The sequence below is a fragment of the Fusarium redolens genome (assembly GCF_020744475.1).
Source record: "Fusarium redolens strain MPI-CAGE-AT-0023 chromosome Unknown BKA55scaffold_17, whole genome shotgun sequence".
In the NCBI taxonomy this organism is placed as follows: Eukaryota; Fungi; Ascomycota; class Sordariomycetes; order Hypocreales; family Nectriaceae; genus Fusarium; species Fusarium redolens.
The window spans coordinates 543,400-567,953 of NW_025763680.1; the positions used below are offsets into that span (position 1 = coordinate 543,400).

Genomic DNA, 24,554 nt, shown 5'->3' on the forward strand with positions numbered 1-24,554 from the left:
TCCACATCGCCACACTGATGGTCCGTCGGCAGCTTTCGGCACTGACATAAGTTGAGTGAACATGTAGCGCGCTGGAGCTATGACCCTCTGTCGAGAGAGACAGCCAATGCCAAAGCAGAGTCATCCAGGCGTTCTTGAAAGCTGCCCACTCACGCATTCGCACACGGCCTACGGGTCTAATCTTGACGAGGCCATGCAATATTTTAAGATAGTCGTCCAGTATGACATGATCTGTGGTCGCTACAACGACTTCTTTGTGATTGCAGACGCTATCTATACTCAATTCTATCCTTGCAAGTGCGGTGAGGACGAGATACACAGCACCACGAAGGCACTAAACCCGCCGCTAACTAGTACATAGTGACACTTCCAGGCATCGAGCGCATACTAATTTACACAGTAACTTGATACCTGCCCGACAGAGAAACGTTGTGGGGCACACGATAGGCGTCAGCTCTCAATAACACTTCTCAAAATATACTTCAGGCAGCAAACTAGAGGCGGCAGATCTATGCACCGATTAGTGTGATTCGCAAGCGAGTTAGCCTTTGTCAACTGTTGCTTCTCAGAGACGAAGCCAAACGATTGCGTCAACGACTTCCGACAACGGCACCTATTAACGGCAGGCATGTCCGCAGCCTATACGTTGGAGTATCGACGATCAACGGACAACTTGTATATGTAAGCTCCAAGACAGGTGAAGTCCATCCGAATCTGTTTGAAGATGATGACTTCACCAGGCCGATTTCTTTAACAGCGAAGTGGACCCAGAAGGCAAGGCTATCAGACAGAACGAGAAGGCAATTCAGTACCTCCCTCCAAAGGCCTCACAACATATCGGAATCATCACCAAGGAGGGGATTGCTGAGATAACGAAGTTTAACAAAAAAATGACGGGATTGACACACACTGGGCCATGTCCTTGATCCCGCTGGGGGCATATACGGTACCCCTAGAGCTTGTCACCAGGCTCAAATCCTTACTTATACTGAATCCTTTGTTTCCTATGTCCATTAACACAGCAATCCAAGCTGTCATCCTCTACCTGCGCACAAAGGACTCCACAAATTACGACGCAGAGGGTCTCGCGTATATCAGCAACCTGAGGACACAGCTCAGGCACCCCGTCCCGATGGTGGATTTAGAGGTCTTTGTCCTCTATTTCCCTCACTTACTCCGTTGGCATGAGGCGTATGCCTTGTCAAGATACATACATCCTTTCAGATTGTATTTTGGTGTTACCATCTTGGTCGCAAGACACCCGGCCGAATCTTGCAATCAAATCAGGCATTGTCGACGAGAGCAAAATCCGTCACCTTCCCCGCGTCATGACTTCTACCTATCATACCCTCCCTGCCGACCATACAGTGCCCATCCTACAAGCGTCATGGCCAGGGAATCAGGTGAAATTGCTTGTGGGGGTAACCACCGGGAAACCCCAAGCAGAGAGCCTTTTAAGCTCTGCATGTTTGACGACATCAAAACCCTTGGTCTTCCCATGTACCACCCTCGCGCAACAGAGACCCAACTCGTTGCGCTTCCAGCATCCATGGCAAACGAGATCACCAATTCCCAGGGCATGAGATTCTTCATGCCCCTTGTCCCTTCGTCAGCCTTCTGGATTCCATCGCCGAAGCGCGCATTAGTATCTCTCTCAGGAGGAGCAGAGATGATTGGCCCAGTCTTCAAGCCTGTGGATGGGAAGGACGTCGGCCCCTTGGGAGGGGAGGAGGGTTTGCTTGGGGAGGGCAACCCATCCTGGATTGAGCACTCGCTCCCTCATCCAATCTCACACCTCATGAGTCGACAGGTCCACGAGGCCATCAATCACCGGAACGTACGTCCACCGGCTAGAGCTTCTGAAGATGGCGAAGCTGGTCGACGCCAAGGTCCAGTGGAATGAGAGAGACTCTGTTCTCCCGTGGGATGGCCTTCAGTCCGAGGTTATCAAGGCTGTGGCAAGCAACGAGATACCTGCGTGGCGTCCGGTTCAAACAATGGACGAGGTGGTTGATGACGACAACGCCGAGAGGCAGGACGTGGGAGCTGGGCCGGGAGAAACCGCTGAGTCTCTCCTGGCACCTACTGAATGAACGACGTTTACCTTGGCTGACGCCAACGAGATACGTCGACTTTTGTCTAACATTCCCTGTAGGGCGACGGATTGTGATCCACAACTGGGCAATTCTGCTTCAAATTCTCCCCAGGTCATCAATAGCTTAGAGCAAGCTTAGATTAGTATGATCCTAAGGCTTAGGATGAGATTTACTATATTATTCTAACTTATGGCTAGGTTCCACTTTTCTCTTCTAAGCTCTACAGCGCTCTGATGCATGGTCTCTGTCATGATTCATGTTCTTTGTAAATTTCCATTCTCTTTTAGTGTGAGAAGTATGCAGAGTTGGGAATAGGTGCTCTATCCTGCTTGAAGTATCCAGGCTGCAACTGTTGAAACACCTGTTGAGGATCGTACTTCTTCGCAATGCTCTTCAGCTTAGCTTTGTTACACGAGCCGTAGCTAGCAATGACATCCTGATATTGACTTGCGTAGTTCATGTAAACGTAGTCGTTGTTGACACCGCGAGCCTTGGCCTCCTTGGTCACTACCTCAAAGATATCAGACATCCAGCTATAGATAGCGTCATCATCAGACTGGTTATTCCACATAGCGCATAACTGCAAAATGAGTAGAGGTCCACCCTCGGGGTCGATACCAAGAGCGTTACCTCCATTCTTCTGCATCTGCTTGAGCTGGGGAGTAGTAATGCCCTGGACCACGAACACAGGGACAATGCCAGAAATATTAGCAACCGTAGGAACGGTCTTGTAAAAATAATCCCTCGCAAACTTCAAGATGTCGTGATCAAGCTTGGTAGTAATAACGTAGTAAACTTCACGAAGTCCCGGAGGGCTGTCATTCATGGTCTCCTTGCCCCACGCAGCGAGAACTCTGTTCTGAGTGGTGTCAGAGATAGCCTCAATATTGTTAAAGTCCTTCCAGATAGTAGCGTTGCCGGCATCGGGCTCGGCATAGTACATAGCAGGAATGGAGAGCTTGTTGCCTTCATTGTAACTCCAAACCACGTAGATGCCGGCCTTGGGGTCCTTTTTAGAGTTCATTAGGATGTTGAAGAGTGCTTCTGTGACTTCAGGGAACTTGTCTTCTGTGTAGACGCGGGATCCTCCCCACATCTCACCCTGAGGTAGAGAAATGGTCTTGAGGTTGAACTTGACGACGAGACCGAAGTTGTTGCCACCACCACGAAGGGCCCAGTAAAGATCGGGGTATGCTGTGGCGCTGGCTTTGATTATGAAGCCATTGGCGAGTACAACCTGTAGATGGGTTAGTTTCGGTGACTACAGAGATTAAGCTGGACTTGTGATGGTTACCTCGTAGCTCTCAACATTGTCGCAGGCCCAGCCATAGATATTTGAGAAAAATGAGATACCGCCTAATTCCAGTTAGTCGTGAAACTTAGGTGAGAGATAGCGACATATACCGCCAGTGGTCAATCCTCCAACGCCAATATTGTAGAGCCGGCCTCCAACGACACTAACATCAGACTTTGTCAACTCCTCATACACAGGACCCCAGATATTTCCAGGTTCGATTGAAGCAATCTTCTTGTCTTTTGATAGAGAAACACCCTTCAGGTTAGCAAACGAAATGGTGATACCACCCTCGACGGATGAAGCCCCAGCAAAGGCCGCATGGCCGCCGCTCTTAGCAGCGAACGGACATTGTGCCAATCGAGCCAACAGTATAACTACAGAGATCTGACTCGGTTTTCGAGGAATGAAGATACAGTAAGGGTTGACTTCTGCCTGGTTTGAGGACCAATACGAGCCTGTAAACTCCTCAAATGCCTTTTCTTTTCTCGTCTCAACAGTCGTATCGCCGTAGAGGATCTTCAAAGAGGCGCACTATTCTGGGTCAGTCACATGAAGGTCAACAGATGCATGTTCACGTACAGCAGCGGCACAGCCAGTGTCAGATCGCTTTGCATCCTCCGCAGATACAGGTAGTCCTGATACGTCAACGCCTTGGTCGAGAAGTGCTTGAGTAACATTGAAGTCCTTCGTCTCGAGCAAAGGATCGGCAGCACTTGATACAACAACCAAGAAGGCTGTAATGAACAGGGAGTAACACCGCATATTGACTCAAATTGGCAGGAGACGGTCAATGGGGAGTGGTGAGGGAGAGATATGAGGAAATATGTGTTGGTTTTGTATCATGTTGCGGCATTTCTGTACCGTTTATCCTGCAGGTAGGGTTCCTATTTCCAGGGTCTTCACCCGGGTTGGCGGTTGGGCAAGGATTGTTCATGTCAAGAAAATGATTCGTGGAAGGAGAAACACAGTGTATGCATGCGAAGGCTCACAACACACTGCACAATCCCACTTCTCTGGTGAGAAAGCAATAGAGGAGTTTTCTCCTTATTTAAACGAAGTGTGTTTGTTGTTGACACTTTCTGGAAAGAAAGGGCCTGGATGCAGCCAAGTGGCGTAGATGCTGTTGGTCCTGGGTATGTCAAGGATATCATGCAAGAAACAGGGGTAAACTATCCTCAGAACTCTTGCAGAATCTTGGCAAGACATATCCGTAAAGGACACTCATTATACTTCGGATTTCATCTTATTCACTATTAAATACAAATACGGGATGAATAGTAGCCAGGTTACATTCCCGTTAGTCTATCGAAAGTTTCGATTATCAAAGACTACCATGATTATTACTTAAAACATACCCGATCCTGTATGCATGTACACGGACGGGGAAGCTCCCGACAAACCAAACCCTGGTTTTTATCGTTAAATGCTACGCTACTCCGTGTATTAAACTTTAATTCATGTGTAAATCCTTCCATCTGTCAAGCCCGTCAGCAAGTTAGTCCCACTTCTTCCCTTATCTAGTCCTCACGGTCAATGCGAGAATACTGCTGGCATGTAATTGGCAGGGAAATCGATCCTCTCAGCACGGCACCATGATGGCTTGCTTGGCTGAAGAAATTCGATACAGTGTGCCATTGTGACTGTTGGTTCCTGTCCTGGAGGAACTCAGCTTTCCTCTTCTCTCTCTGATCAGCCAGTTCAACCTTTCTCTTCATCCTGCGCCAGCCTGCTTTCAAGCATGTACACTCTCGCTCTTCACCAGCAATCACCATGGTGAAAACACCAGTCTCAAAATCTTCGATTCGAAATACAGGCATTGCCTTGATCGTTGTTGCTTCAATAGCAGCTGCGTTCCGACTCTACCTCGCGATCATCCACCATAAAAGCATTCGAGTTGAGGATGCGTGGCTGGCTTCTTGTTATGTCTTCTTCCTCGTCCTTGCAATTCTTTACCTCTACATCGTTCCCGCATTCTTTCGGTTGACGGATCTCGGAGAAGGGGTTATTGAACCTTATACGACGGCTAACGATGATGCATTGTTCATTCAGAAAGGGCTTTTCACAGTCTCGGCATGTCTGTGGTTCTGCCTTTGGTCCGCAAAGTTCGCGCTGCTCTGGATGTACAAGAAGCTACTAGTCCAGCTGCCTTTTTACATGAAGCTATGGTATGCTTTGGTGGGGTTTTGTGTCTTGGTAAGTAGATTCGTCGGGATGCCGCTCAATTAACGAGCTAATCGCCAGCTATTTGTAGACACTGGTCGGCAATATCGTCACTCTCTTCCTTGCCTGCTCTAGTATGGAGGCTTGGTTCGCTGTTGGGAAGTGCACGACACCTCGCGATGTGAAAGCAGCCGCTATTAGCATGTGGTTTGCGTATGCGACTGATGTCCTCACAGACCTGTTGAGTAAGCGCATATCAATGGCATGCCCGCCAATGCTAACCAGGTGGTAGTCATGGGACTTCCTTTACGGCTGATCGTTACGCTTCAGATGCCGTTATCTCGAAAGTGCAGCATCGCAGCTCTCTTCGGCCTTGGTTGGATTTGTATCATCGCATCGACAGTCCGTGTTACGCAGATCGGACAACCTGGAGGGCAGCCTACAGTGCCTTGGCTTGCTCTTTGGGGAACAATCGAGGCAGCCATCGGTAAGTTTAACATTTTCTGAAACTTCAATTACTAAACCACTGGTTGTAGCTGTCATCATTGTCACCGGTCCCGGTCTATACCGATTAGCAAAGCTACAATCCCGATCACGAAGAAATTACTACGCCGAGAATTCACGGACGAAAACAAGTCAGAACAAGAGTCGCAGTCGAGCTGCCAAGAGTGGCCAAATTGAGCTTGATTCATATCCCGCGGCTCATACGAGTGTGTCAACGGGGAACCCAAATAGCAGCCAGGAAGGACTTGTGAATCCGTAGCGATACGATATAACGGTTACGAAGGAGATATCTATTGATACGGTGACGCCAAGGTTATAAATGCTGAGCATATTGAGAGTGACCAAAAGAAACACATGTTCGTTGAAGGTACTTGGAATCCAGGCGCAAGTTATTTGGTTGGAAGAAGGTCAATGAGCTACAGAGCCGCGGCTCAAAAGCAGCTCATATCTTGTCATTCAATAACAGAATGAAGTATGCTTGTCGTTGGTCTTGGATTTTTGAGTTCAGCCGAATCTTGGCACGACATAACGAGAATGTAACCTGGTTACTATTCACTCTTTACTTATATTTAATAGTCCATCAGAAGTCTCTCTTATTAGGGACTACTATAATCCTTAAAATATACCTAGTCCTATATAAATATACACAGATGGGGAAGCTCCTAACTAATACCCCGAGTAGGTCTATTGGACCACTTCTCGAATGACTCGTGCACCCTTCAGAGCGGTCTCTAGATAGCCGCTTTGTTGGAGAAAGTCGCCCAGGTCTGTCAGTGGGTCAGTGGCTAAACTGGCTGTGTTATGTTCCCTCCTCTATATCGACAATCATGAAGCCCGTGAATAAGCCAATCTTTCTTGCTCGCTTCCTGAAAGGGTTCTCAGGCTGGAGACATGACTTGCAGTTCAAATGACTTGATGGTGTGTCAAGCTGCCACCATCTCTTAATACGGCAGCAAGCTTCTCAAGCTCCCACCTTACCCTTTCTGAAGACCACTGGGTGGTACTTTCTGTGAGTTAACTCTGTACAGATACCAGATGAACGCACTGGAATTTTACATTTTGGTAATATGCAGAAGAGTTTCTATCCCAGTCAATCTAAGATTTCGGGTCTTGATCGTTGTGATTGCAAAGGCGTGACGAAAAAGCAGCTCATTTCTTATCAATCGATCACAAGATGACACGCTTGTCGTTCATCTGTGACTTTGCGTTCAGCCTCATCGGAATGACACTTCACATGATCGGAATGCTCGGGGGATCACCCGGTAGTGGGGCCGGCGCGCGGTATCGGATCCGAGGATAACTTCTACTGGAACAGGACATCAGCAAATGCGCCGCAAAGCAGTAAAACTATACGTCAAAAGCGAGACTATTCAAGCAATCGGTCAACTTCCTAGCGGATGAACTTGGGCTATAGAAGTCGCTCAAATGGTGCCATTTGGTGCAAGAATTGTGAGGACCTATCGGAGCCACGGTGTTGTAAGCTCCGATCAACTTCCGTACCGAGGCTCATCGGCCACAACCCATCACAAACTTTCTTGGAATATTGAATGAAGTCAAGATCAATGATCGATACACAAGATCACAAGGTGCATCAGTAGGAGATAATAGAGGGCAGATACAATTAACTAGTAAAATTCGTAATCATTTCATTCTCAATGGTATTTTGCTACATTGCTCATAAATTACAGACGAGGAGAAGCCTTGGGCGAAGAACCGTTGGCAAGATCAAATCGGTCCAGGTTCATCACCTTGGTCCAAGCAGCAACAAAGTCCTTGACAAGCTTCTCCTGTCCACCAGCCTCAGCATATGTCTCAGCTGTAGCGCGAAGCTCAGCATGTGAACCAAAGACAAGATCAACACGGGTACCGGTCCACTTCTTGGCGCCGGTCTTGCGATCAGTGCCCTCGAAGATATCACCGTTACCGACGGCCTTCCACTCAGTGCTCATGTCGAGCAGGTTGACGAAGAAGTCGTTGGTCAGAACACCAGGACGGTTGGTGAAGATACCGTGGGATGAGCCGTCCCAGTTGGTGTTGAGGGCGCGGAGACCACCGACGAGAGCGGTGACCTCGGGGACACTGAGGGTGAGCAGTTGAGCGCGGTCAATGAGTTGGTGCTCAAGCTTGACGCGGTCTGTAGAAGCGCCGTAGTTACGGAAACCATCGGCGAAAGGTTGAAGGTGGTTGACGGACTTGACGTCTGTCTGCTCCTGTGTAGCGTCGGTGCGGCCGGGCGCGAAGGGCACGGTGATGTTAACACCGGCATCCTTGGCAGCCTTCTCAACGGCGGCGGAACCAGCAAGAACAATAACATCAGCAAGGGAGATGGCCTTGCCGCTGGACTGAGAGTCGTTGAACTTCTTCTGAATGCCCTCAAGAGTGCTGAGGACCTTGCTCAATTGAGCGGGGTTGTTGACCTCCCAGTCCTTCTGGGGCTGAAGGCGGATACGGGCGCCATTGGCACCACCGCGAAGATCACTGCCTCGGAAAGTGGAGGCGGAAGCCCAGGCGGTAGAGACGAGCTTGGAGACGTCAACGCCGGACTTGAGGATCTCGTTCTTGATGGCGGAGATATCGCCGTCGTCGACGAGCTTGTAGTCACGCTCGGGGACGGGATCTTGCCAGAGGAAAACCTCCTTGGGGACCTCGGGGCCGAGATATCGGTCGCGGGGACCCATGTCACGGTGGGTAAGCTTGAACCAGGCCTTGGCGAAAGCGTCGTTGAACTCCTGGGGGTTCTCGAGGAAGCGACGAGAGATCTTCTCGTACTCAGGGTCGAACCGCAGAGACAAATCGGTGGTCAACATGGTAGGCTTTTGCTTCTTGTTGGGGTCGAAGGCATCAGGAACAGTAGCGTTGGCGTCCTTGGCAACCCATTGGTGAGCGCCAGCAGGGCTCTTTGTGAGCTCCCACTCGAACTGGAAGAGGTACTTGAGGTAGTCGTGGCTCCACTTGACGGGAGTGCTGGTCCAGGTAACCTCGAGACCGGAGGTGGTTGTGTGAGGACCCTTACCGGTCTTGTAGCTGTTGGACCAGCCGAGACCCTGCTGGGCGAGATCAGCAGCCTCAGGCTCAGGGCCGACATGGTCGGTTGAGCCAGCGCCGTGGGTCTTTCCGACGGTGTGACCACCGGCGATGAGGGCGACGGTCTCTTCGTCGTTCATGGCCATGCGGCCGAAGGTCTCGCGGATGTCGCGGGCAGCGGCGACAGGATCGGGGTTGCCATCAGGACCCTCTGCAAAAAGTAAGTGATTGCGCATTAACACAGTGGCTCTGGGAATACTGACCAGGGTTAACATAAATAAGACCGTGGTGAGCAGCAGCCAGAGGCTTCTCAAGCTCGCGGGTGTGAATGTTCTTGTGGGGAGCCTCAGGCTGATCGGAATCGGTAGCGCCAGGCTTGGTAGTTCCGGGGTGACCATCAGAGTAACGGACGTCGTTTCCGAGCCAAGTATCCTCGCCACCATAGTAGGTAGCTTCATCAGCCTCCCAAGTATCCGGACGGCCAGCGGCGAAACCAATGGTCTTGAAGCCCATATCCTCGAGGGCGACGTTGCCAGCCATGACAATCAGATCGGCCCATGAGACCTTATTGCCATACTTTTGCTTGACGGGCCAGAGAAGGCGGCGGGCCTTGTCGAGGGAAACGTTATCGGGCCAAGAGTTGAGGGGGGCGAATCTTTGCTGACCCTATGACGCTGTTAGACTTGTGCGCAATTGAGAGAGAGGGTGTAATGGATTTCTTACCTGTCGGCCGCCACCTCGGCCATCGAAGACACGGTATGTTCCAACGGCGTGCCACGACATACGGACAAAGAGACCACCATAGTGGCCGAAATCAGCAGGCCACCAGTCCTGGGAATCACGGCAGACCTTTCGCAGATCCTCCTTAAGCTCGTTGTAGTCAAGAGAGTTGAAAGCCTCGGCGTAGTTGAAGTTCTCGCCGTAGGGGTTAGTGACGGCGCTGTGCTGACGAAGAATGTTGGTCTTGAGGGCCTCGGGCCACCACTTCTGATGGGTAACGCCGTGACCAGCGACGTTGGGGACCTTGTGGGCCACGGGACACTTTCTCTCGTCGGCCATTTTTGGAGCTGAAGTGTGAAGCGATAATCTGGTGTATTGTTGGTTCAGAGTCCTCCTCGCTACAGACAAGGACAGAATACGAGAGGAAGGGAAGAGAAACCGAGGCATGGAGGAGATGCGGGGGTGGAGTTTGGCATTTATACCGTAACGCGAGGGACGTGGATTGGAAAAGGAACGACTGTGAGTGGACTCTTTTAGAGGCGAGACGGTGTCCCCGGATCACGCTCGGAATCTCGTCAAACAAGAGACGACTGTATCATCGGAAACTTATGCCGGATTTGTCAACAAAAGTTAACTACATGACGCACTGTAGCCCATCGCAAGTGCGGGGAAGCTGTCCGAACTGAGCAACTGGTGTAACCAAGTCTCGTTGAAGGCCCGGAAGACTTCGGCGTCGGGGAGAGACATCGGGCCTTGTTTGAGGAATCAATGCCTTACAGAAGTCTCTAGAAATACAATCAATCATTCATTCTCTGGATCATGATTCCTACAAGACTGGGAATGATTGCCACTGAATAACCTTTCATGGAGCATCATGACAATGGAGGGATGGACCCCCGTGATCGGTTTAGTACCGGCTCTTACTGGGCCGGCCCCGCAAAACAAACACCACAGCAACCCAATTTCTTTGCGTGATAGCAGCCCGTTTCGTCGTAGACCAATCCAATTCACCCCGCTTGAGCTTCTGGAGAGAAACAGGGGAGCTTCAGCTACCACTACGGATTTGGTCCCCCGTAATGCCACGCCAAAGAGCGGGGTTGGCTTCCATCACGATTCTTCCTAACAGAGTAATAAAAGTGAGGCAATTCCATCGTCGCATTACGACTTGACTTGAACTTACTGCGTAGTAACGATCGTTGTTACTTCCTAATGCATGAATTGCTCAATTGCCTCTTAAAGCCGGCGTGAAAATCCGTTTCAGGGGATGTCGAACCAATTGCCAATGATACACAATAGATTCCAAATGATCAGAGATCAACGAGTTCCACTAACAAACTTCCAAACATCCACCACAAGCCGAGAATCATGAGCCAATCATGAGCCCCGCTTACATTTGGAATCAATTTCCATTCTGCAACAGATGGAATCAATTGTGTTCCAGGCGCGGTACCTGCGTCGTCAGTGGTTCCTGCAAGCCTCTCGGTCGGATCATCTCAACGCATCATCCAAGACATTGATGCCGAGGCGCCGGTGAAAAGTCTCCGACTGATGAGGAATTGAACTCAAGACCTTCAAGATGCAAAAATAAATGGAGGTGGATGATCACATCTTTGACCAGTACCTCCGAAGAGGGCCTGGCCTAGCGACCATCCGAGTTTTTGGTTCACTATGGAAGTACATGAGGGGTTCACGATCCCCTCTTTACTCACTCTCGGCTCGAGCGCAACATAAACGCGCGTAAAGTAGAAACAGGACCTGTCTTGTACCAATTGTTGACAACCGCAATCACCCTGTTTCTACAGGACCTGCAACTTCACAGTTCGCACTTCACGAGCAATACCACCAGTGGACTGGAGCCAGTCAAAACACATGCATCACTAAGCTCAGTGCCTAGTAGATTCACTGACAAGTCAAGAAAAACACCAAACACGGATCAAAGAAACAGAAAAGGGAAGGGCCATCGATGATTATACAGTTTCCATTTCAACATATATTCATCAGACATAAAAGTGTTTTATGTGGATTGATGTTTGCGTTGGTGACTTGAAAGTCGCAAACTGCCATCCCACTCCAGCAAGCGTTGACCTCCAGCTAGGTGACTAACCCCGCTGAAGTCGCTCACTGGTCTGCCACCAACCAGCCCACTGCAAGCGTGCACTGGCAAGCACTGCACAACAACCTCATCTCTTCAGACCAATATTCCAAAAATTTAACGCATTCGAACGCACGAGCAAAAGAGGAAGGATTTTAAACGACTTTACAAGCCAGTGAGCGTTAGTGCGATTATCCCTTTCATGCTGGCGCGGTACTCGGCTACGTCACTAACCACTCGGCCAGACCACTCTAGCGAGAGGAATGTCTAAACCCGACCCCTGCTGAGCATTGCTCAACTCAGGGTATATATACTGTCAACACAACAACCTGTGTTGTTCAGATCGATATCCAGGCAAAATTCAAGCATTCGAACGCGCGAGAAAAAGAGGAAGGGCTGTAAACGACTTTAAAGCTAGGAGAGTTGTAGCCAGAAGCTACATACTATCCGCCGCTAGACCACTCTACCGAGAGGAATGTCTGAACCCAACCCCGACAGCCTTGATCAGATTATGGTATATATGCCTATTGAGTAACCTCGCCAGAAGTTTATTGCTTCAGGACAATGCAAGTCGCTCGGTGGTCTGTCAATTCAGGTCCCGCTCACACACCAGTGCGTATAAAAGACCAGCACCGCCGAGCAGTCCAATAGCCTCTTAGTTTTATTCCAAAAAGAAAGGCCACACGTTTGAACGCATGAGCAAAAGAAAACCGAGGCTGTAAACAACTTTATAAGCAATGGCAAGGCATTACTCTTACTGCTGGACTACTTTATTGAGAGGAATGTCTGAGTTACGATCCCTATGGAGTAGCAATTAGATTATGGTGTATATGGCTTCAACCGAATCTGTGTCGTCCATATCAACATCACAAAAAATTCAGCACTCGAACGCGTGACCACAAGGCAAGGCAAAAAGAGGACATACCGTACCCGACTTTGCAAGCAAATGTTACCATGTTAGCATATGCATAACCACTAGACCACTCTAACGAGAGGAATGTCTCGATACGCCCCCCGATGATCACTGCACAACTCACGGTATATATAGCTCCAGAGCAGCCTTTCCATCTGGCTAGATTTTTTTATTAAAAAAACAAGGATTCGAACCCATAAGTAAAAGAGGCAACGCCTTCCAGCTTTCCAGGGAACCCCGGATCTTCCGAACGGAGGAATGCCTCAGCGATGCCCCCGTTAAACAGTGCTGAAGGCATGGTATACATACCTTCAATAGAGCCGACGCATTGCAGCAAGAGGGCGCCAAGATATTATCGTCGGAGAATGACTAGCTGCCGGAAAGGATCTACTGTTCGAGGAAAGTGCTCAGAAGAGGTGCCTGTTATCTTTGAGGATAGTCTAAGTCTGAGGAACGAAGGAATCACGAAGAGGAAGAAATGCGCGCACGAAGTATCTTTTAAATTACTGTCTCTCCACTGTCGGAAACGGACTTTGCTCTTCCGGGTACTAAAGTGGACGGGAACTCACGAGTACCAGGCTTACAAAAACAAGCAATAAAGCAGAGTTTGTTGCGACCATTCGTCGCGACATCTAGACGATACGTAGCCTCCCATTTACTCAAGATGATATCCTCACGAAATAATGGTGCTGTGCAATAAGCAAAGTCGGCCATTGGCAGGTGGTTTGAGAAGCTCGACTGAAGACACATGAGGATTACATTCACATTGCCATGTTCACCAACCTTTTCTTCTGTCTGTACCATGAAACGCACAATTTCAATCGATAAAAGCTTCGTGATACCATCGATTAACTCCCCAGTATGATCCAGCTGTTCACGTCTGGTGCTACTCCTCGGACAATGTCCTCACCGAACACCGAAGGTCTCGGTCTCTGAGCGGGCTGCCAAGTCCGTCGGCCAACGGCATCGCGTGACTCGGCCCTCCTCTTGTGCAAAACTCGGGCTCGGGGCGCAAGATCCTACGGACCGTTGGATAATTGGCGGTTGGTGGCAGCATGATCGGGAGATATCTCGAAACATCGGACTCGAACTTTATCTCCCCGCCCGAGCACCTACGGATGCGCAAAGGGATAACGTCCGTAGGACAGATACGACTGGACCGTTTGCCATCGGAGTGCGCATTGGAAGACCTCAGGGACTCGGGTGATGTTTTACTATGGCATCCGAGCTCTCTTCATTGATCGTTCCTTTGTCGCGTCTAAGGCGCAGCCTCTCCCGAGCTGCCGTAGCATGTTTTATTAACCGTGTACCGATCAGGCACCGGATAATATTACAATTCCCCAAACACGGAACTGGAAACCCGAGAGTGCGAACATTCCGGCCTTCAAGGGACGTGGCTTAACAAAGCCCATCCCTTTGGAAGCGATGTTCGAGCCGGAGAGCGGCATGCACTCAGCCCTGTTGTTCTCGCGGGCTCCGGAGTCCGACGCGCGGATGCGCAACCAAATTTCACCCGACCGGACTGTGAATACAAGCCTGGTTTCGGGCTCTACATAATACAAGTCCGCTGCATGTATCAGGCCATCTCGGGATTCACAAGTGTAGTATTGTTTCGGTCGGAGGACATCGTGGCATCCGGATTGCGCCCAGATCAGAGCATCTCGTCGGGTGGAAATTGGTCACAGTCGCGATCACGGTTTCTTCGACATACTCAGCTCTTGTGGGTTGAAAGAGATTCGGGCGAAGAGCGCCATGTATGTGGTCATTTTCGCAAGCGCGTCACGATCGGTTTCGGGAGGATGGTTGTCGGTGTGGGGTAAGACACTATCGCAGGTACGGGGGATCTTGGGATTCCGATGTCAGTGATGAAGTCTCCCAATCATAAAGACTCAAATGTTCCATTATCCTGTCAAGATCAAGTGCAGTCGGCAACCCGCCACGCTCCTCGTCTTCTCACTGTCGCGTTGTGTCTGCGTAAGCAGGTTCGCTGAAAGAGGAAGGCTCCTCGAGCGCATGGAGGTACGCAGTCGTTATCGCGTCAAAAGTGAGCTTGCTGCAGAGTTTGCGCGCTGTTGGCCTGGGTATTGTAGTTGGCAAAGCATTCTATCATGCAAGTCGCGCTAGCACCTACCGCGATCGGGGATACTTTTCACGTGACTACGATGTAATGTTGGTGGTCTTATCTTATCTGTCGCTGTCTGAGCCAATGAAAGCTATGTAAGTGGGTCTTTTCAGAAACCCACAAACTTAACGTATGGTTCGGTGTTGAATTCAAATGAATAGGTGAGAAAAGAGCAAAGTCCACCAATATCCACGCCCACTGTGATTATGCATTTTCCCCACATGGAGAAGAGAGACAATAATGAAAAAACGTACTTTCGTATATAGATCAGACTTTATTACTCTTACAATTTACCAAAATGGGTGTTACAGCTGTGACTGTTTGGATGTTGATGGGGGTCACACTACCCTATACCATCTGCAATTACGTCATTGACTGATGGCCTTTCAGCCCGCTGTCGATAAGCTTAACGAGTGGGGCAGCCGGGCCGCACGCGTTCCCGGAGCTTGCTTCGCCCCAGAACGGCATTTCACGCGTCAAAATGTTTGATTCTAAAGTCAATTGTTGCTACCGCTCCAGAAGGACTGCTAACATTGGGGGCATTGCTCTGTTGGCGTGATGCACGCACATTCTTCCACCAGTCAAATGTAACGTCATACAAACCCCCAACGTGGGGTACCCATTCAAATACACCGTCATCGACCCAGCCTCAGACACTCAGCTACCAAACGCTACCCTCACAACCAAATCAAGCAATCCGATACTTCATTTACCATGTCAACCACTCTATCAAGCTCCCTGACCGAGGCCAAGCTAGTTCCCGGTTCAGCAGCTAGCTTAATCCCGGAAGACTTCAAGCCGACGACGAATCTGAAGGTCTCATTTGATGGAAAGGACGTTGAGTTGGGGAACTTGTTTCGTGCGAGTGAGTGCAAGCGCGCTCCAAGCATACAGTTCGACCAAGAGGTTAGTTGCGGAGATCTTGAACGAGACCTGATGCTGATGAGGTTAGCCCGATGCTCCTGGAGATGCTACCTACATGCTCCTGCTTGTCGATCCTGATGCGCCAACGCCCGATGACCCCAAGTTTGCCTTCTGGCGCCACTGGGTTCTCCCTGGCCTGAGGCCTCTGAGCGGTGGAGATGCAGTGGCTCAAGTGCAACCTGCTCTCACAGAATACTTGGGTCCTGGCCCGAAGGACGAGTAAGTTGAGATGACCCAACAAACTCAGTGTCCACTTGCTAACTGATACGTAGCTCTAAGCCTCACAGATACTTGCTTCTTTTGTACCGCCAACCCGTCAGTCTTGATCTTGCAAAGGAGGATGTCGGTGGCGAAGAGTTCACGCAAAGAAGGTCTTTCGATACTGCCAAGTTTGTTGAGAAGCATGGACTACGACTCGTGGGCGCGAACTGGTTCCTCGGTGCTGGAGATGGCTGGAAAGAGTAGGACAGAGCAAGCCACTGATCTTGAGCTTGGAATGGGCCGCCCTGGATCACTGGCTTTCTTTGCCCCTGAAGTCTTCATGATCCATCAGGAACAAGGAAACGTAAACGTACAGTGCCGGAAAGTCATATTGCCACCAGGCAATCATTGAAGCTGCAAGCTCAAGGAGCTTGTAAGCAGTATGGCAGGAAACTTGGATAAGGCGGACAGAATCACGGATCAAAACAGGATCAAAAAGTCGGCCGAAAAAATGCTTTTATTGTTCAATGCTTCAAGTCATACAGCTAGGAAACTACCTCATAATAGGTACAGAAAGGAAATATGTATCCATCTCGCCGAGATTCGGATTAAAATATCGGACTCAGAAAAGAGAGGCCACTGGCCTACATTTAGTGGCGGATGCTGCTGCTGTTGCTGCCACCAACACCGTTGTTGATAAGCTTGTTAACAGTACCAGAAGGCACGTTGGAAATAACTCCGTCAATGGCCTTGGAGGCAATGTAATCGCAGAGCCCCTCAGCCTTCTGTCCCAGACCAAGGAAATAAGCAGCAAGACCAGCGACATGGGGCGAAGCCATAGAGGTACCGGAGATGGTGTTGGTCTTGCCATTGGGCCAGGTGCTGAGGATATCGGTACCGGGAGCGAGAACGTCAACGACAGAACCGTAGTTGGAGTAGTCGGCGAGGGTGTCATCGCGAGTGGTGGCACCGACAGTGCAAGCGCTCTCCTCAGAAGCAGGAGAGGATCCTGAGGCATCGACACCGTCGTTACCGGCAGCGACAGCGAGGAAGAGACCAGCATCAACGATAGCCTTGGCAGCCTGGTTGACGGCATCGGATGTCTCACCGCCGAGAGACATGTTGACAACGACACCCTTGGGGCAGTTCTCGTCCTTGGCGTGACCAGAAACGAAGTCCATACCAGCGATGACAGCAGAGTTGGTACCAGAGCCATCGTCGCCGAGGACCTTGACAGCGAAGAGGTTTGTCTTCTTGGCTACACCGTAGGTGGTAGAACCGATGGTGCCAGCAACGTGAGTGCCGTGACCTTGGCCGTCGCTGTCGGAACCACCAGCGAAGTTCTTGAGGAACTTGGCGCGACCATCGAAGTCCTGCAATTGTGTTAGGTTAGACTGTTTCACCTGTGGAATCTGGTCATACTTACGGGATGGTCGACATCAATACCGGTGTCGATGACATAGGCGCAAGTGCCCTCGCCGGCGCTGTCATCGTAGGTGTAAGTGCTGCCGCCAGGGCTCTGGCTAGAGAGGCGAGCAATACCCCAAGGAGCATTGCTCTGCTGAGTAGTAGCCGTGATGCTAATGTAAGCATCCTGCTCAATGTACTCGACCTAAACCTTGTTAGCTGGGTTCTTTTGTGATTGGATCCATATGAGTCAGAAGTAACTGACATTGGGGTCATGCTTGAGCTTGTTCAGCTCATCATCCTTGAGGCTGGCAGCAAAACCGCCGAAGCCCTTGGAATAGGTGTAATCGGCATCAGCTTCGATGGACTCGATCATCTTGTCAACCCAGCTCTCAATGGAAGAAGCCTGGAAACCGTTCTTCATCTTGACGATGTACTTGCCATCGACAAGCTTGACACCGCGAGGGCGAAGAATGGGGGCGGGCTCGGCCCGGCGGGAGGGAGCGGCCAGCGCAAAGGGGAGAAGAGCGAGAAGAGTAGCAGATCGCATTTTGACGAAAGATTGTTGTAAGTTGGAGAAACTTAAAGAATGAAGATGTAAAGAGTGGTGTTGAGTGAATGTAGTTGTAAAGACTGAAGAGCTGAGTTGCTTGATGAGAAGAAGGTATTGTTGGAGACAGAGACTTCTATTTATCTTGAAGCTCTCCCCTTGAGCTGTCCACTTCCACTTAGAGCCATGTTCCTTGATCGGATGTTGGGTTGGTCGTCTTTCGGCACGCAACCTATCTTGTCAAACATGTGCCACGATGATCGTCATCGTTCAAGATAGTCGACCCCGGCCGCAACCACTACCTGCCTAAAGCGAACGACGATCCCACACGTCGCGTCCCTGGCGAGGTATAGCATAAGAATTAACCATAAGCGAGTTAACCAACCGAAACGTGCGATGCAGTAATTCAAGCTTTGAAGGCACCATTTGCCACGAGATGAAAGGAGTGCATAATTAATGAGGCTCCTTATTCACTGCCTTGCTTAGTGATTTGACTGGTGAATCGGTTACCGCCAGGGCAGTGGGGGTGCCAATTAGCAGATTGATAGACAAGCCAATTGAAGTCGAGAGTTGCTCTCTGGGGCACTAATCTGTCTTGAAACGATATCGCCCGAGGGTGTCAGCCAATCGAGAAGACGCGTGGCGATCTATTTCCGAGTCAGGGAGTTGGTTTCAAGAATCCCCCTGAATAAGCTTGATAGCTCAGTCAAAAGGTCTTGACAAGTTCAATCAAGCAGGAATCAAAGATATCAAGGTCCTTTGATTTTCAAAAGTGCCAGTCACAAGCAATTGATGATACTTGAAACGATCGTCAACTGATACACTGCAGGGATATTTTGCTGCCGAGAATTGGAAGGCAATCGTTAGCGTTGCAAGAGACTAGGAAAAAGTTCCGACGTAGATCATCTTAGCTTCCTCCCTGTTTTAATGGGCAAGGTATCAATTTGCTAATAAGTGTCAAGAATATATTGCAAACATATCCATTTCGCGGGACATCTAACGATATAAGGAGATCGGATCCGGAACCTTATAAAATCACGACCCTTTATATGTCACCATATGCCGGGTCATCGGCAGTCAGGGAAACATTAACTCTTTCTCAATGGTCTAGAACTGTTGACATGGGGAAGCTTTGACAATTGTAATCACGTCAGGTTTCGGTCGACATGCCAATTAAGCAACTAGCCCGTCTCTAGTCCGGTTTGACCAATTGAAGAGGCGTAAGGCTAACGTCTTGGCTCCGCAGGTTGGGCTGAATTGTCGTGAGCACTTTGTTTTAAGGGTTGATTGAATATCCGAGCCCATTTACCGGGCACTACTCCGAGTGAGCCGTCCGGATGTAGATGTCCATTCGGCTTGGTGTAAGTTGAAGGTATCAAATGTCGACAATGATCTTTTGTAAAACTGACTCGTATGAAATAACTCATGGTTTCGTTGGAGCGGTGAGGCTTTCACGTAATTCAACATGTAACTCAACAACTATGCATAAAGTAAACTGCAACTGATATTGGGACAAGCCATGTGCTAAACTCACAGTATGTACAGACATAAAGCTTAGGTACATAGAATTTTACCAAGAAGTAAACCACCATCATTCCATCCGTCTCTCATAGCATTTCATCAATCGTCTAGCAGCTCGTGGTAGTTCCAGAAGTAGTGCAGTACTTGCCATCAGGGCCAGATCCGATTTTGGAAGGCTCAGACCCGTCCGAGTTACCCTGGTAGCGGTCACAGAACTTGCCCTTGTTCTGGCACGAGTTGGTGATCTTGCAGGTGTCTCCGTAGTTGGTGTTAATGCCGCAGAGAACACCACCGTCGACGGCAACAGAGCCCTGGATGACGACGTTTCGAGGGCCGCCGTTATCCTCGCAGTTTCCGCAGCTGCGGACGAGCTTTCCGTAGTCTTCGGCATAGAAATCCTTGATCTGGACGGTGCCGCGGCCGTTGAACTGGACGATCTTGTCGCTAGCATGGAAAGCACCACCACCGTTGATGTAAGAAGTTCCACTGGCCTGCTTGAGGGTGATAGCATCCTCACAGACATCGGCCCACCAGACGTTGTTCAGGGTGCTAAAGTCAAATCAGCATGAGGAAACGGTGAGTCGAGAGAAACTTGCTCACCAAGTACCCTTGCAGTGGACACCTTCGGCCTGAGATGCGCCGATGATCACATTTGAAAGAGTGGCGCCGTTCTCGAGAATGAACATAGCATCCTTCTCACCAGTTTCAGTCTGGCCTTGGCAAACATTGGCTAGGAAAAGTGTTAGTCAGAGGTTCTGAACTAAAGTATAAAGAGGCTTACGGCTTCGCTCGAATCGCTTCATGCCACCATCGTAGCTGCCCTTGACAGGAACAGCAGTAGGGAATGAGGTAGCACCAGCAGACTTGGGAAGAGTCTTGGTGACAGCGGCGGAGGAGACGCCAGCAAGGGCGAGGATGGCAGTGTACTTCATGATGATGAATGAGTTGAGGTTATTCTGAAGACGTTTCTAGAGAAGACTTGAGTTGTGATGCTGAGTGAACAAGTCTCTTGGCTCACTGGATATCCCATCCTTTAAATATTTATCAACATCATATGTTCTTTCACCGCGATATATCAGTTTGAATTAATCTTCCCCTTTGATCTAAGGCCCCTGCACCTGTTATTCGCTCATTGCACCAATTAGCATCGTACAATCACGCTCGAGTCCGAAAACGGCAAGCTAGTCATTGAAGTGAAACTCCGTTCAATGTTACATCTCGAACCAAACTCAATTCTCATTCGAGGAATTAAACATCACAATTCTCCGCCTCGACTCGTTATTTGCGGAGACCAATCAAATGACCTGATTTTCTGCTCAACTTGCTCTATATGATCAGCTGCACGACGACCCGAAGTCTGGGGTAATGGAGGATACTACCCCCAATATGAGCATGGGGAAGAATGAAACTAGTAAGGCTGGATGAAAGTGACGAGGTCAGATTGGTGGGATTTTGATGCTGTTTGTTTTAGCGACGTGTCCACCAATTAAGCTTACCTGGAATATGAATGACTTTGACTTTCGATGCGGATCTTCGCAGGCTTAATTGAAGGTGGTAACGTCCGATCCTCGTGGTTAAAAGCCGTTGTAGCCGTGAGGAATAATTTTGCACCTACGAGAGGCCAGCGATCATCGGTTGTATCTGACCATAACCCTGCAGTGTTCTAGGCTTGAGTGAATAAACAAAGTCTCTCCTTCTTAAGCTTTAAGGTTACTCAGACTGCAACAAGCTTGGATACCAGAGATACGTTGGGGGCAGCGGTGATGTCCGATTCTTGTGTTTGGGGATTAGATACGTATCCTGAAGCTTTGAGATCCTAGATGCTTGCGTGAACAGAGACTCAATACAGAAACCTCATGTTGTTCAAGATCTGGACGATCACTGTTTCAAGCTGCTGATCATATAGTTCGTAGACTATACTTTGGAGGATTTAGGGGGCCAACAGATGGTCCCAGCAGTATGGGACGCCAAGGGCAACTGCCGACAGGACCCTGCGACTTGGCAGTATGTTTTCGACACAAGTCGTGTGAGATGTGCATAATGCATCATAAATAGATGAGAATTCTTCGAATCCAAGCCTTTAAAATTTTTTTGTCTAGAATACACGTCTCTGGCTGATGTAGGGCCCTGTAACCTATTCTTCAGCTCCGCAGAGTATTACTGTTCTGGATGTAGTCAATATAGGCTGAAATTGTCTTCTGCTCTGACAGGCCATGCCTTTTATCCGCGAGTTTCCACGATTCCACTTCAACGCGTTGTCTAGATCTGAATCCAGTCAAATAGGGCGGAAATATTATATATATTGAATGGGAGGGTGTGAAACTCATTAGTGATGACGACGCGGCTCATCGGAACCAGACTTCTTAGATTTACGAGGGGGTCATCCCAATTCAGGATAGATTAACAAGTGAATTGCACCTCGAGAATCATACTGTGAACATTCGATGCCGATTTTAGGCAGAACTATTGCTGTTTGAAGCCTTCGTTAAAACTTGTTGTCAATTTGATTTCACGACTATTCTAGGATATCTTTCAGAGAATAGATACTACAGAGACTTGTATGCTTCAGAGCGCTGCAGAGCTTAGAAAAGAAGCGTAGAAATTAGGCCTAAGTTAGGATAATTCATTAAATCTCACCCTAAGCCTTAGGATAAAATTCTTCTAAAGACTTATTGCTAAATTTATGAATATGTGTACTAGATTAAGAAGAAATGTTGGCTAGGCAAGGGGGAAAACCGTCGAACGAAACAACCCCCCCCCCCGGTTAGATGCATCGCCATTAACGGAATCTGTGCTCGTAGTACTTGTGCTCAAGCCAAACTCGGTACATGCGCTCCTTAGGGTTGGGTTGGTTTCCGTTGGCATCCAGCTGATTGTTATCGTACTCGACAAGGACCTTTCCATTGGCTCTGTTATGGAACGCCTCAAGCTCCGCCTCACTCTCGGGCTTGAGATAACCGCGGGTGATGACTTGAACACCGTTCAAAGGCTCGCCTCTTCCAGTGATATGAGATAAGAGTTCGTCGACCTTCGCCTTGTACAAGAGGACTGGGTTTTGCTCGGTGGACGTCTTGGTACGGGGGGTTGACACATAGATCTTGACGTTGTTTGCCTTGTTCAGAATGCCGCCAGACTTGGCCAAGGACCTAGGAGTGATAAACTTGTTGGTTCCCTGCTGGAGAGGCTTGATGATCTTGTTCTTCCAGTTGTCACCGCGGTCGAGGAACCCAGTTTCCATCTATAGTAATTAGCGTCTTGTTTTGGGTCAGACGACGTTCGGGAAAAGAAATGACTTACAAAATGAGCGAACCAGTAGCCTTTATCAGAGACGATGACGATACCAGTGCAGCTAGAATCTTGTTTAGTAACTTGAACGGCATGGCAGACTGTAGGCTGTGTTTGTGCATCACTCACCCCATGAGACCCCGAATGTACTTTCGCAAAGGCTTGTCACTCCACGATCCTTGACCCGAGACAGCGTCATGCTGGATAAGGTTCCAGTCTAACTCGTCGTCCTTTCCCGCGACACTGTCAATCTGCTCCATGACATATTCGTTTGCAGCCGATGCATCGGTCCCCCAAAGGTCCTCAATATCATCCAAAGACCTTTCTTCAAGTGCCAGATTCCGATCTGCCAGAGAGCGGGGAATAGCGTTGCCCTTGCCTTTGCCCTTGCCTGTGCCCTTGCCTTTCTTGGGGGCAGGTTTCGCTAGGCAAGCCTTGCAAGTCAGGTCGCAGACAATAGCGGGCTTGGTGATTGCCTTCGAGATGACCCTCTCATGAATCGCAACTTCAGCGCCACTGGCAGACAAAGATGAGAGCTTTCTGCGTTCCAATGATCCATCGGATGGCTTCACAAAGGGAGATGCCAAGGCAGAGCAAGCCAAAGAGAGAATAAGAGTGGCGAGACGGACCATACTGGGCCTGAATGAAGGAAGTAAATGAGAGAATGAGTGTTGTTAGAAATGAGTGAAAGAAGTTATAACGAACGAATGACTATTGGTAAATATTGATGAGTCTCAGTTTTGAGGATCGTCGAGTAGAATATATAGACCAGAAGTTGCCGTGAAGCTCGGTCCCTGGCAAGTGATACGACATAGAAGTTTCCAACTGCCGAAGTCAAATTCAACTCTATTCTGAAATTTGATGGGATCTTGTTCGGTGATGCCGACTTCTCCTACTCGGCAACTCGATTGGAAGAGTACACGAAGACGTTGGACTGAGCCACATTAATCCCTGTTATGCACCAGGACTGGCTTGAATCAAAATACAGATTCATGCTATCTATGGGTCGAGCCAGCTGGACAGGCTTGTAGTTGTGCAGGGCGAGCACAGACATATCTCCGTTTCAACATTTGGTGATGGTTGAGTTTTGACCTCATTCGACACAAAAGTTTCTTGGTAAATTCCGTACTAACTGCAAATAAGGAAGTGCGTATGAAAGTAAGTCCCTATGAAGCCTTGACGCTATAGCACTCATTTGGTATAATTCTGAACGAAATGGTTAGGGTCTTCTTAATAGCAAGAATCTCATCTGTTTAGTGTTGCCAAGCCCTTGCCTTTAAGGTTCTTACTAGTCCAGTTTGTTTCTATTAACTAAGACTTCTACAGTCTATCATTGGCCTATTCATGAGAATTATTAAGTGTAATCATGAGCGAGGGAGACAGAAAAGTGCACAGAGTGAATTGGAGTACATATATAACAAGGCAGCACCGCAGCCTTTTCTTTACACTCGAAATCAAGCATAACCCTCTGCTTCGATCAGTAACAGAATATCATGAAGCCATGTCTATTCTCAGGCATAGACGTATAGACATTCTGAGCCCTGAACAGCATCCTTACCTGGCTGACGTACTACTGTGTCTGAGTCTTGAAGTTTAAACATGTCGGACCGACAACTTGACCTGCTTGAAATGGCTAGAACAGTTACGCAACAAAGGCAGAATCAGAGAAAATAGAAAAACTCGAAGACAATTAAGGTTTCCCCCTGTTTCAGGTTTGGCAGTTTGCATGATTTTCTAG

The 24,554-nt window shown here is 49.0% G+C and overlaps 8 protein-coding genes across 8 annotated transcripts; 3 read left to right on the top strand and 5 right to left on the bottom strand.

Annotated features, from left to right (window-relative positions):
• Positions 1 to 1,387: 1,387 nt before the first annotated feature.
• On the top strand, positions 1,388 to 1,903 carry BKA55DRAFT_544005 (uncharacterized protein; the record flags this gene model as incomplete). Its single annotated transcript, XM_046190653.1, has 1 exon — positions 1,388 to 1,903. The coding sequence occupies one exon, from the start codon at positions 1,388 to 1,390 to the stop codon at positions 1,901 to 1,903; it is 516 nt and encodes a 171-aa protein (XP_046044582.1).
• A 476-nt stretch (positions 1,904 to 2,379) lies between these two features.
• BKA55DRAFT_522357 (uncharacterized protein) lies at positions 2,380 to 4,155 on the bottom strand (the record flags this gene model as incomplete). Its single annotated transcript, XM_046188571.1, has 4 exons — positions 2,380 to 3,333; positions 3,391 to 3,452; positions 3,501 to 3,924; positions 3,973 to 4,155. 4 exons carry the CDS (start codon positions 4,153 to 4,155, stop codon positions 2,380 to 2,382), a joined length of 1,623 nt encoding a protein of 540 aa, XP_046044583.1.
• Positions 4,156 to 4,957: 802 nt separating this feature from the next.
• Positions 4,958 to 6,604, top strand: BKA55DRAFT_742307 (uncharacterized protein). Its single transcript, XM_046201502.1, has 4 exons — positions 4,958 to 5,586; positions 5,645 to 5,798; positions 5,846 to 6,040; positions 6,090 to 6,604. The coding sequence occupies exons 1-4, from the start codon at positions 5,164 to 5,166 to the stop codon at positions 6,314 to 6,316; spliced, it is 999 nt and encodes a 332-aa protein (XP_046044584.1). The 5' UTR covers positions 4,958 to 5,163; the 3' UTR covers positions 6,317 to 6,604.
• Positions 6,605 to 7,739: 1,135 nt separating this feature from the next.
• BKA55DRAFT_522123 (peroxidase/catalase) lies at positions 7,740 to 10,248 on the bottom strand (the record flags this gene model as incomplete). Its single annotated transcript, XM_046188556.1, has 3 exons — positions 7,740 to 9,292; positions 9,345 to 9,747; positions 9,805 to 10,248. The coding sequence occupies 3 exons, from the start codon at positions 10,246 to 10,248 to the stop codon at positions 7,740 to 7,742; spliced, it is 2,400 nt and encodes a 799-aa protein (XP_046044585.1).
• Positions 10,249 to 15,642: 5,394 nt separating this feature from the next.
• Positions 15,643 to 16,317, top strand: BKA55DRAFT_597808 (phosphatidylethanolamine-binding protein; the record flags this gene model as incomplete). Its single annotated transcript, XM_046196126.1, has 3 exons — positions 15,643 to 15,834; positions 15,881 to 16,071; positions 16,125 to 16,317. The coding sequence occupies 3 exons, from the start codon at positions 15,643 to 15,645 to the stop codon at positions 16,315 to 16,317; spliced, it is 576 nt and encodes a 191-aa protein (XP_046044586.1).
• Positions 16,318 to 16,703: 386 nt separating this feature from the next.
• Positions 16,704 to 18,010, bottom strand: BKA55DRAFT_522316 (peptidase S8/S53 domain-containing protein; the record flags this gene model as incomplete). Its single annotated transcript, XM_046188566.1, has 3 exons — positions 16,704 to 17,426; positions 17,480 to 17,665; positions 17,726 to 18,010. The coding sequence occupies 3 exons, from the start codon at positions 18,008 to 18,010 to the stop codon at positions 16,704 to 16,706; spliced, it is 1,194 nt and encodes a 397-aa protein (XP_046044587.1).
• Positions 18,011 to 19,638: 1,628 nt separating this feature from the next.
• On the bottom strand, positions 19,639 to 20,463 carry BKA55DRAFT_522078 (pectate lyase; the record flags this gene model as incomplete). The annotated part of the gene is made up of 3 exons (XM_046188553.1): positions 19,639 to 20,080; positions 20,132 to 20,261; positions 20,313 to 20,463. 3 exons carry the CDS (start codon positions 20,461 to 20,463, stop codon positions 19,639 to 19,641), a joined length of 723 nt encoding a protein of 240 aa, XP_046044588.1.
• A 1,847-nt stretch (positions 20,464 to 22,310) lies between these two features.
• BKA55DRAFT_522168 (uncharacterized protein) lies at positions 22,311 to 23,448 on the bottom strand (the record flags this gene model as incomplete). The annotated part of the gene is made up of 3 exons (XM_046188559.1): positions 22,311 to 22,769; positions 22,829 to 22,880; positions 22,946 to 23,448. 3 exons carry the CDS (start codon positions 23,446 to 23,448, stop codon positions 22,311 to 22,313), a joined length of 1,014 nt encoding a protein of 337 aa, XP_046044589.1.
• Positions 23,449 to 24,554: the final 1,106 nt, after the last annotated feature.

Excerpts from the sequence above, each read along its gene's own strand:
- BKA55DRAFT_742307 (XM_046201502.1), top strand. The coding sequence starts at position 5,164 with ATGGTGAAAACACCAGTCTCAAAATCTTCGATTCGAAATACAGGCATT. Across the intron at positions 5,587-5,644 it reads TGGTGGGGTTTTGTGTCTTG|ACACTGGTCGGCAATATCGT; the intron begins GTAAGTAGATTC and ends AGCTATTTGTAG. Across the intron at positions 5,799-5,845 it reads TGTCCTCACAGACCTGTTGA|TCATGGGACTTCCTTTACGG; the intron begins GTAAGCGCATAT and ends ACCAGGTGGTAG.